This window comes from Sander lucioperca, chromosome 1 (assembly GCF_008315115.2).
Source record: "Sander lucioperca isolate FBNREF2018 chromosome 1, SLUC_FBN_1.2, whole genome shotgun sequence".
Taxonomy (NCBI): Eukaryota; Metazoa; Chordata; class Actinopteri; order Perciformes; family Percidae; genus Sander; species Sander lucioperca.
The window spans coordinates 13,197,692-13,215,868 of record NC_050173.1 but is presented as its reverse complement, the minus strand read 5'-3'; the positions used below and the strand labels follow the sequence as shown (position 1 = coordinate 13,215,868).

At 40.5% G+C, this 18,177-nt stretch overlaps 1 protein-coding gene across 11 annotated transcripts in view; it reads right to left on the bottom strand.

Annotated features, from left to right (window-relative positions):
* LOC116048903 (ankyrin-1-like) overlaps positions 1-17,277 on the bottom strand; it is a 93,396-nt gene extending 76,119 nt beyond the window's left edge. For 9 of the 11 annotated variants that reach the window (XR_004896729.1, XM_035998992.1, XM_035998995.1 and 6 more), the window contains exons 1-2: positions 17,138-17,277; positions 12,730-13,560 (exon numbers count right to left, since the gene is read on the bottom strand). Coding sequence is in view for 10 of the 11 variants with exons in the window: in XM_035998992.1 (XP_035854885.1) it covers positions 12,730-12,855 (126 nt within the window). In the remaining variant the exon portion in view is untranslated. Of the gene's footprint in view, positions 1-12,729; positions 13,561-17,137 lie in introns of those variants that run through there. The other 2 variants (XM_035999004.1, XM_031298206.2) reach the window with 1 other exon arrangement.
* Between the last annotated feature and the right edge of the window lie 900 nt (positions 17,278-18,177).

Here is an 18,177-nt window from a genome sequence, read left to right as displayed (position 1 = left end):
TACTAGGTATATATTGTATGTAGGGCAGTTAAAATGATGATGTGTTTTATAACTATTGTATATTTTATATGTCCATTTTGATATGAAATGGAGCTGTTTCGGATGCAAGACAAATCTCTAGAATAATCTGTAATACAATTGCTGTCTGACTCATGTTTTCTTGTTGATGATGTAGTCTCATCAGATGCAGTGTGAGTTGAACTCAGCATCAGCATAAATCGGGGACCATGCACAGCAGTGTGGCTAAAGCAACAAGGTTTTTGCACTCCAGCGTGTCCTGTCGAGCTGACGATCTGTGCAGCAACCAGACCATCGCCAACCAAGGCATGCCCTTGTCCATCTCATCACTTCATCATCCCGCCACGTGCAGTGACACACCGCAAACGCCATGGTAACATCAGTCACTTCAGCCACTGCTGACTGACCCCAGGGTAACAATAAGCTTTGCCAAAAGATTTACACCTGTTACCCTTCCCTCTGTGAACCAGGGCTTCACATTGGTTGGCCTTGCTAACAATGGTAATTATGGATGCTCTGACTAACAGGCACAGGCTGGCAGATGAACTGTGACACTTCAGGAACTCAACGACTGCACGTTGATCTAATGGGCCATCGGCACAGTGACTCTCTGACCATATCAACTATTGCTAGTCCATTCATGTCCATTGACTAAATACATAAATGTACCAGAATTGCAGATACAGAGCCAGAATTGGTACCAAGGTTTTGCATTTAAGGAGCAAAATGACTTTCCTGATATCTATCAAAGGCAGGCATGCTTAGGGCTGCACGATTATGGCCAAAATGATTATCACGATTATTTTAATCAATATATTGATCACAATTAATATCAATGATTATTTGTTGATTTTAACCAAAACAAATGTTATTGTCACATAGGCTAATTATAACTGCTTTCACATCCATATTGTGCTACATTCCTCCTTTGTTGAAGGATACTATGAAGGAGTATGCCATATCAGCTGTTGTGCGACCGCTTTTCACACATGTGCGTTTGCTGTGAAAAGATACAGGCAATGCAATTTTCTGTTCATGTTAACGGCGGATGTTAAAATCCGGTGCCAATAGGGCACCGGTGCCCGGTATCTACTGGACGAAATAGCAACGCGGATTACGGTGCAAATGTCTGCGTTGCGCTCTGATGCCCCAAAACAGACGTTAGAGGCAACAGAAACATCGCTGCATGTCCCGCTAGTAAACACTAATAACACGTTACACAGCAGGTAACGTTAGCCTACCATTAGCTACAGTAGTGAACACGGCTAAAATACTGACAGCTAAACGGTGTAGTGTGACTGTATTTCACTGTAGAGGATTCCAACAGCGGGACGTACAACAGTCTGCCGCTAAAACTATGAGCTAAAAGACTCAAACTAGCACTGGTCACTGCTGTTGTCTGAAAAACAACACAGACGGGACAATATGTTGCGTTTACTGGTAAACCGGTAAACCTTGTGACGATTTATGACCGACTGCTATCTGTTGTGGAATTTTCCTTACGTTACTCTGTCCTCTGTGACTGTCTACATCTAAATAAGCTGCGCGGTGCAGGGAACAACTATGATTGGCTCATGGAGGCACGTGATCAGAGAGTGGTTTACGGAGCTTTGGGAAAAAAAAAAACTTTGATACGGAGCGTTCTATGAACTGAATGAAGCATTTTAAATATCGCTCGATCACGTGAATTTGATCGTGGGAAGCCAAAATCGTGATCGTGATTAAAATTTGATTCATTGTGCAGCCCTAGGCATGCTTACTGTATCTAAAATCACTTTGATCTCTCCAGATCAAAATATGTGACAGAGTTGAGTCCTAGATAAGCCTTCAGAGAGGTCTGATAAATATCGGCCATCATGCTTCTATTCTGGAATCTTCCCGTGTTATCTGAGCAGGTACGCATCCGGGACAACCTTAGATACAGATTCAGAGCGGGGGCTCATCAAGCACACAGTAGTGGTGTGTAGCTCTGGTCTCAGATACAGTGTAATCCTAGGCTGGCAGGTAAATATAGCCTGTGGCTGCTTCGGGCTGGGCTGAGTGCTGCTTTGCTCTGCTCGACCTTGGCTCATCCTGCCCTCCCTTTTCTCAAAGGAGATGAAAAAGCATTAGTCCACACTGTTACACTACCTATTACTGTTGTCTGCCAAAAAACATGCATAGCATTTCTCTAAAAATGTTAACAAGAATTGATCCAATGTTTTAGCTTTCACCATACCCTGCACCACCTGGAATTGTATTCAGTATAACTCAACATGTAAAAATTGATATCACGTAAAGACTTTGTTATACGTGTCCTATTTTACAGCAGCAATACAGACAGCACTGTTTTGTTTAGCTGTACAGTTGAGTCTTACTGCTCTCATCAACCCTGTATGCAGACATTTTCAGAAAACAAGCTCCGATAAACCCATTGTACTCTGTACCTGTCCAGCGCCAAATGACAGACAGACAAACGTAGCAGCTATCTGGTGAAGCACATTGAACATCTAGCAAGCTAAAATCTCAGACACAGCAAAAAAGGCGGTGAAAATTGGACTTCCTCATAATTCACATGACTCAATATTTCTATTGCCATGAACACAACTCTTAATGAATGCTAATGTTGCTTTGTGTCTGCTGAATGTATAAATACAGTGTAAGGAATTCAATTTAAAGCTATAGTGCATAGTTTCTGCCGACTCCATGAGGAATTCTAAGTAATGACAACAAAACTGTCGGCGCATCCATATGATACAAGACTTCCATGACCGCACACCACCCCCCCTCCACGCAGTTGCAAGTAGCCATGGTAGCCAAGGAGGACACGGACGATTAAAAAAACATGACGGACTCTTCAGAAGAGGTAATTATCTTCACTCGAGTTTCTGTGCAGGAACGTCACCGGACGACACAATCTTCTGAACGTAGCCATACTGAGAAATACAGAGAGAGTTGTGTGGAGCTGATAGTCTTAATTAGCTTTGTAGCAACTCGTATGGCAATGGCTGGAATGTAACGGACGTTCATTAATATCAAAAAGTTACGCACTAAAGCTTTAAAAAATATTTGGGGGAAACCTTTCACCCCCACTGTCTAGATAATCGGGGCATTTACAAAATTTCGAGGGAACTTTTGAAAAATAGTAATTTGTGCATAAAGTTGCTGTTTTTTCATGTGAAATGAGCCCAGATTAAAATGCATAAAGTAATCATCACCTTGTGCCAACACGAGTAAATAAAAAGCATACTATTGCTATATTCAGTGCATTTATATGCAACAGCGCGGTCTGTGAGAGTGTGTGTTAGAGACGGAAATGGAAATTAAATGAATTGAATGAAAATAAAATGATGGCTTAATGTAGTATTAGGATATTGGCCTAAACTGATAAAAAATAAAAAAATTCGGAAATCTTGGGGGCAATCTTTTTTTCCCTCAATCACGATTTTAGGGGCATTCTGAGATTTCTTGGGGCATTTTTGCCCTTTGCCTTCCTCATTTCTGACACTGTATACATAGGCTAACTAGTTAGCAATTACACCTAACTAGAGATGCACCGATTAAAATTTTCTGGGCCGATTCCATTCATTGAGTTTGACCTGCCGATACCGATTTTAGCTGGTTCCGATTTCATTTTTTCTAACCACTTTACAGCACACACAAATATTTATTCTTCATCTTTTCTTTAATAGAACATTTTACATTCTGCAGAGAACATAGAACATTTTTTGAACAGATAATCGATCGCTATAAAATAGAACTATATAAATTACTCCTGGTGTGGGAAATTCACACACATCTGAAGTGCAATGTTATGGAAGAACCATTTCGTTCTTTTCACATCCAATATCCAACTAAAGAAATGTGATATATTTAGCAAACTGAATTTCGGTATGAAAACAGGGAAAACAGATAATGGCAATACAATAATATATAAATAACAAAGAGAGTGAGAGTGCATGTTGGAGAATAGCGCGGACACGTGTGCCACCCGGCGGAAAAATGAGAGAAAGGAAAAAGAGATGAGGATAACTAGCCAGTGGAGATCGCGTGTGTGCGTCATGGATGTAATAAGAGAATGTGTTCGTCCTTGAGAACTGTAAGTTGTATAACTTATATTGTCAGTTCATTGTAAGCTGGTGATTTCGTTGTTTGTGTTCTTCACCTGCTAGCTAGGTTGCACGTGGCTGTTGAGTCGATATAATAGTGTATGGTAGCCTTTACAATGTTATTTATTTACAGCATTTGACCGGCATAAAATCAGCATATGTCAGACTGACCAGCTGATCGCCAGTCATGGCCGATCACATGAAAATCGGCCAATTACGGTCACCAGCCGGTCAATTGGTGCATCTCTACACCTAACCATTATTTGTCACTTTGTTCTGATGTTTTTCTGCCTCCTAGTGGCAAACATTGTATGAATGCAGATGTAAACAAAAGTGTACTGAATAATGACTGCAATGTTCTAAAAAATAATTGAGTCCATACATACAGGCTCGTGCACATCTATCTACATCAATACAGAGGTAAAACCAAACAAATGCACAAAGAAGGACAGATCAGATACATTAGTCCCTTGGGTAGGACACATCCTTAAGAGCCCCACTCTCATGGGAACAAATAATACATTCCTTCCTCTCCCCAATCAAATACACCGTGAATAAAAGTATTCTTTTCATACCACCGCTTTCGTCGAATCTGGGACAGCACACAATACTGTATTCAAACACAGTAGACCTGCAACCATCTGCAATGGTTAGATACTTAGTTTAAAGAGGAAAAAGGTTCTGAAAGTGTCCAAGACAGCAGCTGAGTAGACAGTGATACAAGTCTTTAATTAGTGCTGCCCTGTGTTCTCTAAAAAAGCTGTTGAATAAAAAATACATAAAGATTTGTCATGCGACTGAGGAGCACAATACTCGATGCTTCCACGTGTTATCCTCTGGGCTTCTTGTAGTTTAAAATTGTCTGACCTGAACTAAATCAATTCAAATCTAAATGTTCATGCAGTTCACAGTGGCCAGAGGGGTAATGGTTCCGTCAAAACTGTGTGCTTCAGTGTATGATTGACTGTTTTTCGGGTTCGACTGCAATAACATGAATTACCTAAACGATCTATCAATTTACATCCAAAGCTCTAAAAAAAAGCCAAATGAAGATTAATGTTCCCCTTGTCTAAAACCTATTTGGAATTATTTATTCATGCAGATGCTACCACTTGTAATTACTAAATTTAGGCATAGCTGAAAAGTACCATGTGTTGTTTCATGTGAGGATAAAAGTTGGAAGAGAGGCAAAGAAAGAGAGAGAGAAACAGAAGAGGGCTTTTTAGCTAATTAGGGTTGGGTATCCATAAGGTTACATAAAAGTGGAATGAGATACCCTGAAGCCCTGCTATTTCACTTACACTCACACAAACTGTGTGTGCACGCATGCACACATACAGCTCCTTTGAAAACACGAGCAAGCACACACACACATATACACAAAGTGCACACATTATCCATTAGCAAATCGTTGGATCCATTGTAATAAGTGCAGGCCTAGAGGAAACAGGAAAATGAACAGGCCAAAGGAGCCTCGTGCTGAGAGTACTACAATAAAAGGTTTCACGTCCCAGATTAGTCTATCCCAGGTTACAGAGAACTGAACATGAACCAAAACAATCACTAGTGCAATTTGAAGATGACCAAGCGTTTTCATGTACTTCTTCATTCACATTATTTCATTATTATTATATATTATCACAGCCATGTAATTATTTGCCCTATTTAAATACAGTCCTCCATAGCTGACTGTGGTCCAAGTAAATTTATCATTTGACTTCATGATTGAAGTACATGTATTACTAAGCTGGAATTCAAATTTGCACGCTAGTTGGTGCAATTCATGACTAAATCTTTGCACACATTTGGAAACGTTATACTTTAAATGTGTTTGTTTTTATATAGAAATGTCAAGCATTCAGGTAGCAACTTCTCCTTTTTAGCCAACGCTGACCGTTACTTTCACCGTTTAAAATAATGAATGGTGCTGGCGGCGCTGTCAATAATTATTGTTAATAATGTGTGTAACTTGATAACAGGCCGAAATTACATTTGTCTGTGGTCTGGTTAAAGTGCTCTCCGCAAGCTGGTGTCTGTGTTCTGCCAAAGATCGTTTGTAAGGAAAGAAGCTCCACTCTGTTCCACCATGGTACAACTGTTTTTTTGTAGTCAAGAGAGCTATACTTCTCTCTAGCTGATTGCATCACATCAATTTCAGAAGTTGCATTTTGCAGTTGAACTTTAATTCATAACATAATAACCTGATCAATTTAATAGTTTTGAACCAGGACCTCCAGTATTTGGATACAGAAGCTTGTGAAAAATTGGGTGTGCATTAGAAGTCTACAGCTGTCGTTTTAATGTGTCAGATACATATTTTAATCAACATAGGAGAAAAAAAAACCTAACAGATCGGACTCAGTATCAGCAGACACCTAATGTTTAAGGATTCAGATAGGGATCAGGGCCAATACAACTTGATTGGGACATCCCTAATTCATAGCAGCATAAATCAATGACAGTCATTGGACTGTTGTGACTCGTGACTAGTAAACATACACCAGTGATCAATGATCAGAAAGTGATCTGCACACAAGCATATTTACTGTTATCTTGTCATTTCCAATCAGTCTGATCACAGTGCTTCCCTTACACAGCATGGCACCACTCACCCTATGCAAAAAAAAAAAATGTTGTTATACAGTTCAATTTACCTCAGTAACATTTCTGTTCTTATTCCTCTCTCAAAGATTTTATTGTTTCATTTTTCAGATATGAGTGGGGAAAGACAGGAAAAAATAAGGAGAAAAAGAAGTAGATGACAAAGGTCGTAGATCTATTCTACAACTCCAAAACTATGACTCTTAACCAGCAGAGCTAGCAAAATGGCCCTTCTTTGCAGATTCCCTAACTACATTAGTGTCCAGTCTTTCCAGAGTTATGATAGGATCTCTGTTGGCACTGTAGTGGACGACCTTTGTACAATGGGAGGAGTAGGGAAGAGAGATGCCATGCTGCCGAGTTTGATTTACATCGAATGGAGCTAATTAACATCCCCAGAACATTAAAACGTGCCTGTGCCTCCTCTTTCCCTCTCTGACTTGCTTCCTCACTCCTTCTGGGTGTGTAGCAACAATAAACTGGTGGAAGAAAGAAAGATTCACAGAGAGATAGACAGAGAACAGGGACACAAAGTGGCATGGTTGATGATTGAGGTGAGAGTGAGGGAGAAAGGCCACTGTGAAGCAGAGATGGGTTTATTTTTGCGACAAACTCTTCCTTATTGTTGCATCAAATGAGCCTTAAGCTGTGAAATCCTGTAGACAGAAATACAATAAAGATGTTCTATGTGCCTTTTCCTCCCTTTCTCATTGAGAATAACAATGATACAGATAAATGAGAGTTTGTGCTGATTTATACTTGAAAATCAACTAACAGAAGTTATGTATTATAAGTTTTAAGTAATTATGATTGGGTTTGCATTTTTTTTATACCCCAGTGAAGCCAAAGGAACGCTTTACAAAGGAGCCAGTTGAGATGGAGAGTTGTTATGAATCAAATCTTAAACATAACAGATTGATTTCTGAACAGTAAAATAAACATACTCTAGGTAGCAAACGTGAATGGCTAGCTAAGTGCACTGAAACTGGCTTTCAAAAATCACATTATTTCTGCTGAAGAGAAGGGTAAAACAGCATTAATATTTTATTATTTTTTCATTACCATTTTCATTAGTTATTTTTTATTTGGCTTGCAGTAACTGTCAGCTCAGTAACCTAAGTTTTAACTTTGATCAGTAACAATGACTAAAATGTCCACAAAGCCATATCATGTAATCAGTTTAAGTGTTTATACTAGATTCATTCATTTTATTATCAGCAGGTCTCAAAGGATTTTAAAGAGGAAGAGCCTACCAAGATAGACCTAATCGAATGCCCTTTTCTGGCTACTCTTGTAAATGAAATGCTCAACACGGTCTCACAGCAGTTCGTGAAATGCTCATGTTATTTTTAATCTATTGATTCGTGTACATGGACACGTTTATCTTGTTTATTTCGTGGTGGTCAGCTCGTAATGGGAAGCATCTATACGGAGGTTGGGTTTAGGAAAAGAAGAACAGGGAACGTTAACGTCACACGCCGGGACGCGATCCGAGGTCTCTGGGGGAAGTGGGACAACAACGGGACGGTTGTGTTTAGGAAAAGAACAACGGGGAAAGTTAATGTCACACGCGGAACACGATCCCCGGTCTCCGGGGGGAAAAGTCCTGTGTTGTTTGACCCATCCACCACCCCAACCAACCTTCCTGTGCGGATTTTGGGCATTTCATACTACTCGCTACCGTAGTCGTGCTGTGATCACGAAAGATGCTTCCCATTGAAATATGTTAGTTTAAAATACGTGCTGACCACCATGAAATAAACGAGATAAACGTGTCCGTGTACACGAATCAATAGATTAAATAACGTGACATTTTACGAACTGCCGTGAGACTGGGTTGAAATACTTAACAATTGATACAAAAATCCAATATCGCCATCAACCTAATACAACTAGAAATTAACAAAGGGAAACTGTTAAGATCTGCAGCTTTCCTTGTGTTTTTTTTTTCTTTTGTTATAGTCTAAACAGGAAGTCACAGAAACACACACATCATGTTAGGTCCAATTCCTAACTTATTAAAATGTTATCAGACTAATATTTCCGCTTGTACGCAGTCTCCAGTTGTTTTTATTAAGACAGAGAAGCCTGTTAAAATGCTCTATATGCGATCTGATGCTGATGTTAATAAACAACAGACTGTAGATGATCCGTAATCTGAACGGATTTAGTCTCTCTGACTTCTAAACGTCACCATCAGCCACACTACTACCAACTTGTGTTCTGTAGAGAATAAGCCTTCACAACAGACACATATCAATTAAAATCTCTCCAATACAAAGTTTATATAAAACGTCATATTGTTGAGTCAATTCTGAACCAATCAGCTGTTGGATCAGCTGAAAGCCGGGCGTTTCCCATCATGCCCTGGGTCTTCGGTGGAGAGCAACTGTGTCACCTGGCTCTAAAACCTGCGGCCGCCTTGATCTCGAGGTTATCATCGCCCACGTGTGCATGACGTCAGAGCAAGTCTGGATCAAGTCAGACACAAATCTAAGCGGCATGCAATGGGTGACAATCGCCGGTGATCGATTCTGCGCAGGCCTGGCTCATCTGGAACAAGTCTACTGTGAGAGGCTGGGCGTAGCCACTCTGCCTACACTCACCTGCCAGTTCCATCAACCACCTGCAAGCCCTCAGCACTGACTGCCATCTCCTCCTGCTGCTGATGTAACCGGGTCTCAACCTCCACTCTTCACTAGTTCGTCGTAGTACCTACAGTGGTAAACTCTCTGCCTACTCTTGACCCATTTGCTTCCCACTAGCTTGCATTTTGCTCACTGCCTTTTTTGGTTACCCAGCTTGTCCGACCATTCACTCAGTTTTTGTCCTATTTAGTCCTGCCACGCTCCACCTGCCCGTTCAGTGTTTCCCACAGATTAGAAAGCAATTTGTGTGTGTGCGTGTGTGTGTGTGTGTGTGTGTGTGTGTGTGTGTGTGTGTGTGTGTGTGTGTGTGTGAGAGAGACGCGTGAGTGACAGAGAGACAGAGGAGAGCAGGGAAAGGAAATGCAGCTGAACGAATGCTGCGTGTTTTAAATAGCGTTAAAAACATTTTTTTATAACTAAACGCAATGTGCAGCGGCATGTGTTGATTGTGCAGCGGACCGCCACAATATAATCTATGTGTAGGAAACACTGCCGTTTGCCTCGTCCAGCCTCGTTCCTGAATATCTCAGCCTTCACTCAGGTCTCCGCTCACTAACCCAGACTGCCGACAACCTGCTTCTACGCCCAGCTTCCCCGTTAATCCCCGTTTTTTTGCAGTTGTCCTTTTTTTGTTAATAAACCGTTTAAACTTGCCGTTGTCTGCCTAGTGGGTTCAGTTCTGTTTTCAAGCGTAAGCTTAACAAAAACAGTACAGCAACATTTCTACCGCCAGACACATCTTTGTTGTAAAGAGATGTAAGAATTAGGGTTGTGATGGCTGGCCGACATCACGATGGAGAGCCACCATCGTGATACCACGCGCCCCACCCTGTCAGACACACACTAATCCTAGTCACGGGCGCTGGACGGGAAATTGACAAGTGCGTCGGTCTTAAACTAGCAAAGACACTTGCGTCGGGCTTTGCGCTGTGCTGCGCAGGGTGCAAGATGGGCCCCTTAAGTGGAAGCTACTTTTTTCCCCTCTATCTTCTCTAGTCACTCTACCTGCTAGTAACGTTGGACACAGCGGTCTCGAGCGAGAGAGAAAAAAGCGTTAACGTGGAACGCTATCACACTTTCCTTTCTCCCCTCATTGGACTAAGTTTGTCGACACTACTGTGTGCGTGCATCAATAAGTAGGTCTGATGTCCTGTAGGTACGGGACGACGTTATACAGGATTTATGAATGTACGTTAGCAACAGTAGGCTAATTCACGAGGGTGCTATTTTATGTGTGAGCTAATATTGCGCATCTGTTCATGTGCGCTGCAAGAGTTATGTTTCTGTTTATTGAATGTGTTATTCAGTGCAAACATAACCGAGAGTGTTGTTTAATCTCAGTAATGATGGTATATTAGGTTATTACTGTCGCTCTGTTGAAGGCAAACGTCCCACTGTACTGTCGTTACGCAGATCACGGACATCTGATTGACTTTACTGCACCATAGTTAAATGAAAGTAGGTCAAGTTGTAAAAAACTGCCCCTACCAGCCCTCCCCGACGACGATATCATCGTCCATCGCCATGTTTTACTGTGAACATCGTCAACTGCCAATTTAGGGGACATCGCCCAACCCTAGTAAGAATGATGGGTTGCCGTAGCACAGCACCCCAAGCAGTTAGGGGTTCTGTGCCTTGCTCAAGGGCACCTCCACAGCTACCAGTCCACACTCCATACCTGGTCCGTCTGGGACTTTAACTGGCTGCCCTCCGGTTCCTAAGCCAAGTCCCTACGGACTGAACTACAACTCCAATGAATTCCCACTATAATAGAACAATGATTTGCATATTGTTATATTGCTATCAAATTGTATGATTTTATCTAGGATATTAGATTTTTGAGATGAAAAATTCAAGGATAGTGCATAAGGGATATTAAAGAGGGCCTATTTTGCTGACAATATACCACTAACACGTGATTTTGTGTTTCTGTAAAAAAAATAAAAGCCTCACTACATCACTACATTTTCATCACTACAGTTGGCCAGGTTCTTCGACAAAAAGTAAACCAGTAAAACATACTGCTAAAAGCCTACTGTATAGCCTCGGAAATCCCTAGTAAACCACACAGCTTTGCGGTCAGGACAAACAATCTGTTTTTGTTGAAAGAATATTAAATATGCTACAGAAAAGAGATTACACTCCATGAGCACCCAAGCTCTTTCTGCAAATTCAATTTAGTATTTTTTCCTTTGTGTTTCTGTCTTTCAGACAAATGCTCTTTCTTTCTTACACACACGCACTCACGCACGCACGCACGCACACACGCACACACACACACACACACACACACACACACACACACACACACACAGAAACATGGCAGGAGGAACAGAAAGCAATTGAGAGCTGAGTCTCTTAACATGGCATAATTGCATAATTCCACTAAGGGATAAAATTCTAAAAAGTTTTGTTAATCCATTCAACAAGTACATTTCACAGCAGAATATGTATCATTTAAGTGTCGCCAAGCATGAGTGCAAGGCGGCACAACCCCAATAAAATCTACTCCTAAAGGCACAACCAGAGTGTGGGAGTGCAGGGGAGAAGTGAGACGGGAGAAGGGTGAATGAGAGATCTCTTGCCTACAGGATATATTCTGCATGTGACAACACGTTAAATAAAAATGGTCTATTCTCTTCAGGACAAATATTACTAGCAGCAAATACTATAATATATCATTAGCTTGGGATTCTTGATTGAACAATACATGTAGCACAAACATGCTCCCCAGATAAGATATACATATGGTTTAAAATTGCACTTATTATTAGTGTACCTCCATCTTCCCCCTCCATTTTACATCTTCCCCATTTAAAAAAAACTGTAATATGGGGGAAAACACCAAATGTAAGACCAACACAGCTTCGTGGTAAAGAATTGAGCATGCCTCTGCATGTTAATGGGATTATATGCATACAAATGCATGCAAGTGCAGTACACTGAACTTGCATTGCATTAATATAAATGAGCTGCACCCATGTAAGGCATGAAATCCTCCTAAATGCTTGTGACAGAAAAGTGACATTGACATTACCTGTTATTTAAATAGCAGCCTATATTGGTCCCATCTCTAACGGCACACAATCATCATCAGCCTCCTTTTCATTCCCCCATGGCTAAACATCTAACCGTGCAAACACAACCTGTACCAGAGCATATGTGCTTGACTGGTTAGCCTATACACACGCACCAGCTGAGGCTGTAAGACCAACTGTGTAATTATACATGTGTAATTCCATCCTCACCAGTCTTGCACATGAGATGTAGTGGTAGAGAGAACCCTAGAGAGATAGAGAAAGGCAGGTAGAGTGGAAAAGATGGATATAAGAAACACCGTCACCTCCCCTGTCTCTTGAGACAGACAGCCATACCTTGCGCCTGCGGTCCCTGGACCGATTCCTCTTTTTGATCTTTTCCTCCTCCTTCTCCCTCTGCTCCTGGGCGGCAGCCTCTGCGAGGTCCTTGGTCTTACGGAGTTGCTTGGCGGCTTGTGCCATGGTGCCGCTGCTACTGCTGCTGTTGCTGCTGTTCTAGTCGGCGTCGCTCCAGCCCTCCTCCCGTTTGCACGACCACCACTCGTCCCTGTTTCCTCTTCCTGTGTCCCTCCGTCCCCCAAGCCCCGTCACATACTACCTCTTCTCTGGTGGCCACCACGATATTGGTGTGTATAAGGCAGCAAGCAGTGAGGACGTCTGTGTCCAGATATACGTGTTTGTAAATGGATGATGTTGATGCTACAGCAGCCACAGGACAGCCTCCAGCAGCCACAAAGAAAGATGCTACAGCTAGTGGTGCTGATGCTGCTGCCTGTGCCGCGGCTGCTACTCACCCAGTCAGCTTTCACTGCGCTGAATTGCCTCCCCTCCCCCTTCTTTCTTTCCTACCTTCCTCCCTTCCCTTCTCTCCTCTCTCCTCCCTCTGCTTGCACAGACCAGTCACGCAGTCCTGTGTTCAGCACGGTGGGGATCCTGCTGCAGAGCTCCCTCTTTTTATCTGTCAAATGTCCTCCTCATCCTGCTGCTCTGCCCCTTTTTTCAATTTTCTTCTCTGTTAAACGCTTTTCTTTTACAATAGCTGTTGTTGCGTCTTGCATAAGTGGGGTACAAAAGATGAGGGAGCCAAAGCTGAGGAATGCCCTCAAATTATTATTTTTTGCACATCTTCCCTCTCTCTGACCATGGATTTTCCATGGCACCTCCCACCTGGAAACAGATGGAGAAAGAACAGCATGTGAAGAGATGGAAGCTTGTAAAATAGAAATGGATCTTTCATTGGTTATACAGAATCGGAGTGCTTGATCTTCTGCGACATGATTCTTTGCACAGCTCGGTCACTTCTTGACTATCAACGGTTGATGTTAAGGTAGCAAGGAAACATGGTGCCATTAACATTAACTACACTAGACTACTTCCCTCATATTTTAGTGTCAGAAGCAGATGGGGGGAAAAACATCAACAACATGAATGCTTCATAAAAACTGCATGTCCTCTCCCTCCCCTTTCATTCCACCACTTTCCCTCTTTCCATCCCATCAGGAGGTCATGCATGGCTCTTTGATGTTGCAATTCAGTAGCAGATGAGTAAACAAAAGCATGCAGACAATATGATTTAAAGATGTGAAGGCAGAAAGATTGTGACTGGTCAATGTGTTGATGTCCATAAAATAAGTAAAAACCTATAATTTGTAACAATTCCAATCAATACCTGAAATGATTGGCTGGCTAACACAAAGTACCACTGTGAAACTAAATCTATTGCAGAATAAAATATTATTTATCTATCACATTTAGGGCTGGGCGATATGGAAAAAATAATTATATCACAATATTTTTGACCAAATACCTCGAGATCGATACCGCAACGATATTGTAGTGTTGACTATTGGTGCTTTCACAAAATATTAACACAATGAGATTTTTGATTAACAATCATCAGTAATGTGGATATAATGACTAAGTGGGTAAAGGCAAATAATAGAACAGCTAGAACAGTCTGGTAGGTTCAGAAAATGACATCACTTTACTGTAACGCAGCCTTTAAAACCCGGAGACGACGACACCAATGCCATATTACAATATTACGATATCCAAAATCTAAGATATCTAGTCTCATATCACGATATTGATAAAATATCGATATATTGCCCAGCTCTCATCACATTATATCATTTTTTACTCTATGTTACTGATTCCTATGAAGACTATAACATGTTATCCTGATAGTTTCAGTTTCAACGTATTATTTATAATATAATAGTATAATAATAATAATATATTTACTACCAATATACTTTTTGTGAGCACAAATGTAACTGCCCATCAGGCAATTAGTGTGAAGCTACGACTCATCTCTTTGTTGTCATCTTAACAGTTACATTTGTATTCCAGTCATATGATATGTTTGCTCTTTGTAACCCACATTTCCGACTCAGAGAGAAGAGACAGTGACATCAAACTCTCTCTCTCTCTATCTTATTTATTCATCCCTCATGCACCCGCAACATCATCTTTCTGCAGAATGATGTTGCAACGAAACGTGCAGCATAGCCTTTAACAAAGAGACCATGTGACAAGAATAGGGGTGTGGACGAATAGTCAACAAAATTAGGCTACTTCATATGTCTTTTTCTAAACACTTTTCCATGACAATGGAAAATGTCATGAGGTAAAAAAATAAAAAGGTGGGAAGGAGAATTCATAAGTTCCAAGGAAAAGATAACTGCGATGCTAAGAGAATCCAACTGCCCTTACACTAGGCTACGCAATTATGCTATGGCGGATGTTATTGATTTTGGTCTACTGTGGTGAAACTACAATGTTCTGAAGATAGACTAATAAAAGCACATATAAGACACCCTGTGCGTTCTTACCGTGTTGTTTCATGCAGGCTATATCGCGGTGAAAATATTCCTTCATTGTCAAGGTTGGAATTGAAATGAAAAAAAAGGATATAGGCTACCATAAAAACTGAAACGAAATGGTTGTCACATTGAGAATGGTTGCTCATACGCTCACCCTCCTGTCCCCTCATATTTATCCACGGGAATCCCAATTAGTATGACTGTATGAAAATAACTGATACATTTATGCAAGATAGGCGTGTTGTTTGTTTTTCCTGAACGGCCGAATAGTGCTATCGACAGTACTCACATACGTATAGCGATCAAGATTAACGTAAAAATTGCCCGGAGTTCTCCTTTACACGTTGCTGCCAAGAAATTGTGGGACGGCATTATCTCCTTTCATTCCATAAATGATTGGTCCAGTGTACCCTATGCTAAATGAGATAAGAAAGGAAGCAGTGAACTTTAGGTGTTTCTGTACAATTGTGTGTTAGTGTTTGGGTTAAACGTTTCACTGTGCATTTATTTGAGTGACAGCTTTGTATTTTGTTGTGTCTGATGCTAATGGATCTATTAAGTTGGAGGTAATAAACAAAATAATGCCATAGCCTCTACTACACTCTAGATTTGCCTGAACTTAAAAGGTCTGGTGGAATAGCTGTCAATGTAACCAGAATGATTAGGCTATTCAACATAGAAATTACCGTTAAGGAGATGCATGTGTACATTTAAGGTTATGTGCACATTATAAAGACTAAATAGGTGAAGGGTTTCAGTGCACAAGATTGATGCTCCCATAGCGGTTTATTAAGTAATGCGTTAAAGGATCTTTGGCAGGCACGTTTTTTTATATGACCAATCACTTAGATACTTGAATGCATAAACCATAATGAAGGATCAGTCCAGTGTATGTCTTTGTGCTGCCATTGTCATTAACTGAGTAGTTTCGAGAAGAGAGGTCATGTATCCCTGTTGTTTGCTACATGCTGTCTAATTGTTGTGAAAATATGACAATTACTCAACATAGCCATAACAAAAAAAGAGTCATTTTCAGGAATATTGACACGCTGCTTATTCTTGCCAACCAGTGATGGTGAAATAATTGCAATAGGCATGTTATTGTGAAAGAGAGTATCCACAGCCCACAATTTTGACAACTGTTTTTGAAGGTTGTATTCATGTCATGTGTTGGAAGAGTTATGACTTTACATAGCACTGCTGTTGCAGTTTACGTCCTACTGTAGGTGGCGCATACACCTCCAATCAATAGCATCTGAAACATGATACAGCCAATGGGAGGAGTAATGTATGGTATTTAGGAGTAGGTCTGCAATTGGACCCACATTAATGGAATTATTGTATGGCTGTGGCATTTAGCCAGCCCTGCTAGCTACATGTTAGCCATAAAAAATTCAACTTAAAAAGGCTAGCTAGCAGTCAATTAGCGAGAGCTAATAGCTTGCTTGCTGAACGTCCTTGTGCTCTTGTTGCTTATTTAATTAAAGAGAAGTCCTCTTATGCAGACCTCGTTCCTAATGTACAGTGCTAGCTAACTGCTAGCTACATAGCTAACCTAACCAAAACCATAACCTTCAGGGAACGTTCCCGCAACCAAAAACGGGAACCATAAATTGTTAGCTGGGCTAGCGCTAAAGTTGTCGGCTAACATGGCACAAACTTGGGCGGGCTAAAATTAAGCTTACGTATTTAGGCTTAATGTTAGGCTATTTTAGATAACAATTGGTTACAACAGTTCCCAACATGCTACAAATGTTTTACTAGTCAGTGGTATTTATGCTATTTTCTAGCTTGTTTACAAAAAATAAAGATAACAGCAAAAGTTTTTAAGATAGCTAACGTTTTATAACTAACGTTAGCTAACCTTACTGTCAAATAATGAATGGACAACGCAAATAAATAATTAATAACTTGCTTACCATAACATCCGTGCATACCGTTACTTATGAATGTGCTATTATGCAGTGTAGTTATACTTTTAGGTTAATTTTGAGCCCTACAACCTGTGAAGGTGCGGTGTGGTCTCAGCCTGTGCTCTGTGTGTGTAACTCAACCACACACTACTCCACTGCTGCACTGCATAACAGTACAGACCAGTAACGTTATGGTAGCCAGAACTATTATGGGTGGACATCTAAACACATTGGACATGCACATATTAGGTGGCAAAAGTATAACTTAAATCCATATATCTAAAATAAATGCATTAATAAAATGAAATTAATTAATGCTAGGTTTATGTGCACACAGGGCTTATGTTGCATTTGATCATAAATAACAGCAGGGAAGTATAAATCTGCTGACAGCAGTGATCATTTTAGTGGTGACGTCACATACTGTAAACATAAAAACTGAATATTGATGAACAGTTGGAGCAGATGGTGCTGGGATCTATCATTGATGAAAACAATGACAATACTGGTTTTTGGGCCAGATCTGATTCCCCCTGCTCTTCAGCCAAACTGTGGCCTTGTTAATAAGGATAATTATTAAGCAACAAACATGTTACATTTTCTGTTACCTGAATCAAAACAATTTGAAGATGTTTTGTAGTGAAATAAGAAAATTCCATCATGATATTTGTATTTGAAAATATCTGTAGTCCTTCATGTTAGACTTAAGTATGAGTAGACTCATATTGGAATTAACCTAAATGTGATTTTTAGTTTATCTTAACAATATAACCACATCAGTATTGTACTCCATAACAATCACCAAACAATAATAAAATAGAGAGCAATGCACTGCTGGGAACTGGAAGATTTGTCAAAAGGATAATTTCTTTTGTTTAAAAAAAATGTCTGCTGTGTCAGCCACTCTAATATCTTTGGACAGGGTGTTACATATTTTATAAGCAAAATACAATACCATCCAATTTTCTCCTGAGTGCTTTTGAAAATATTTCGCTTGCTGTAGAGGATGCCCAAGGATGTTGCATAACCATGACTAAACAATTTGA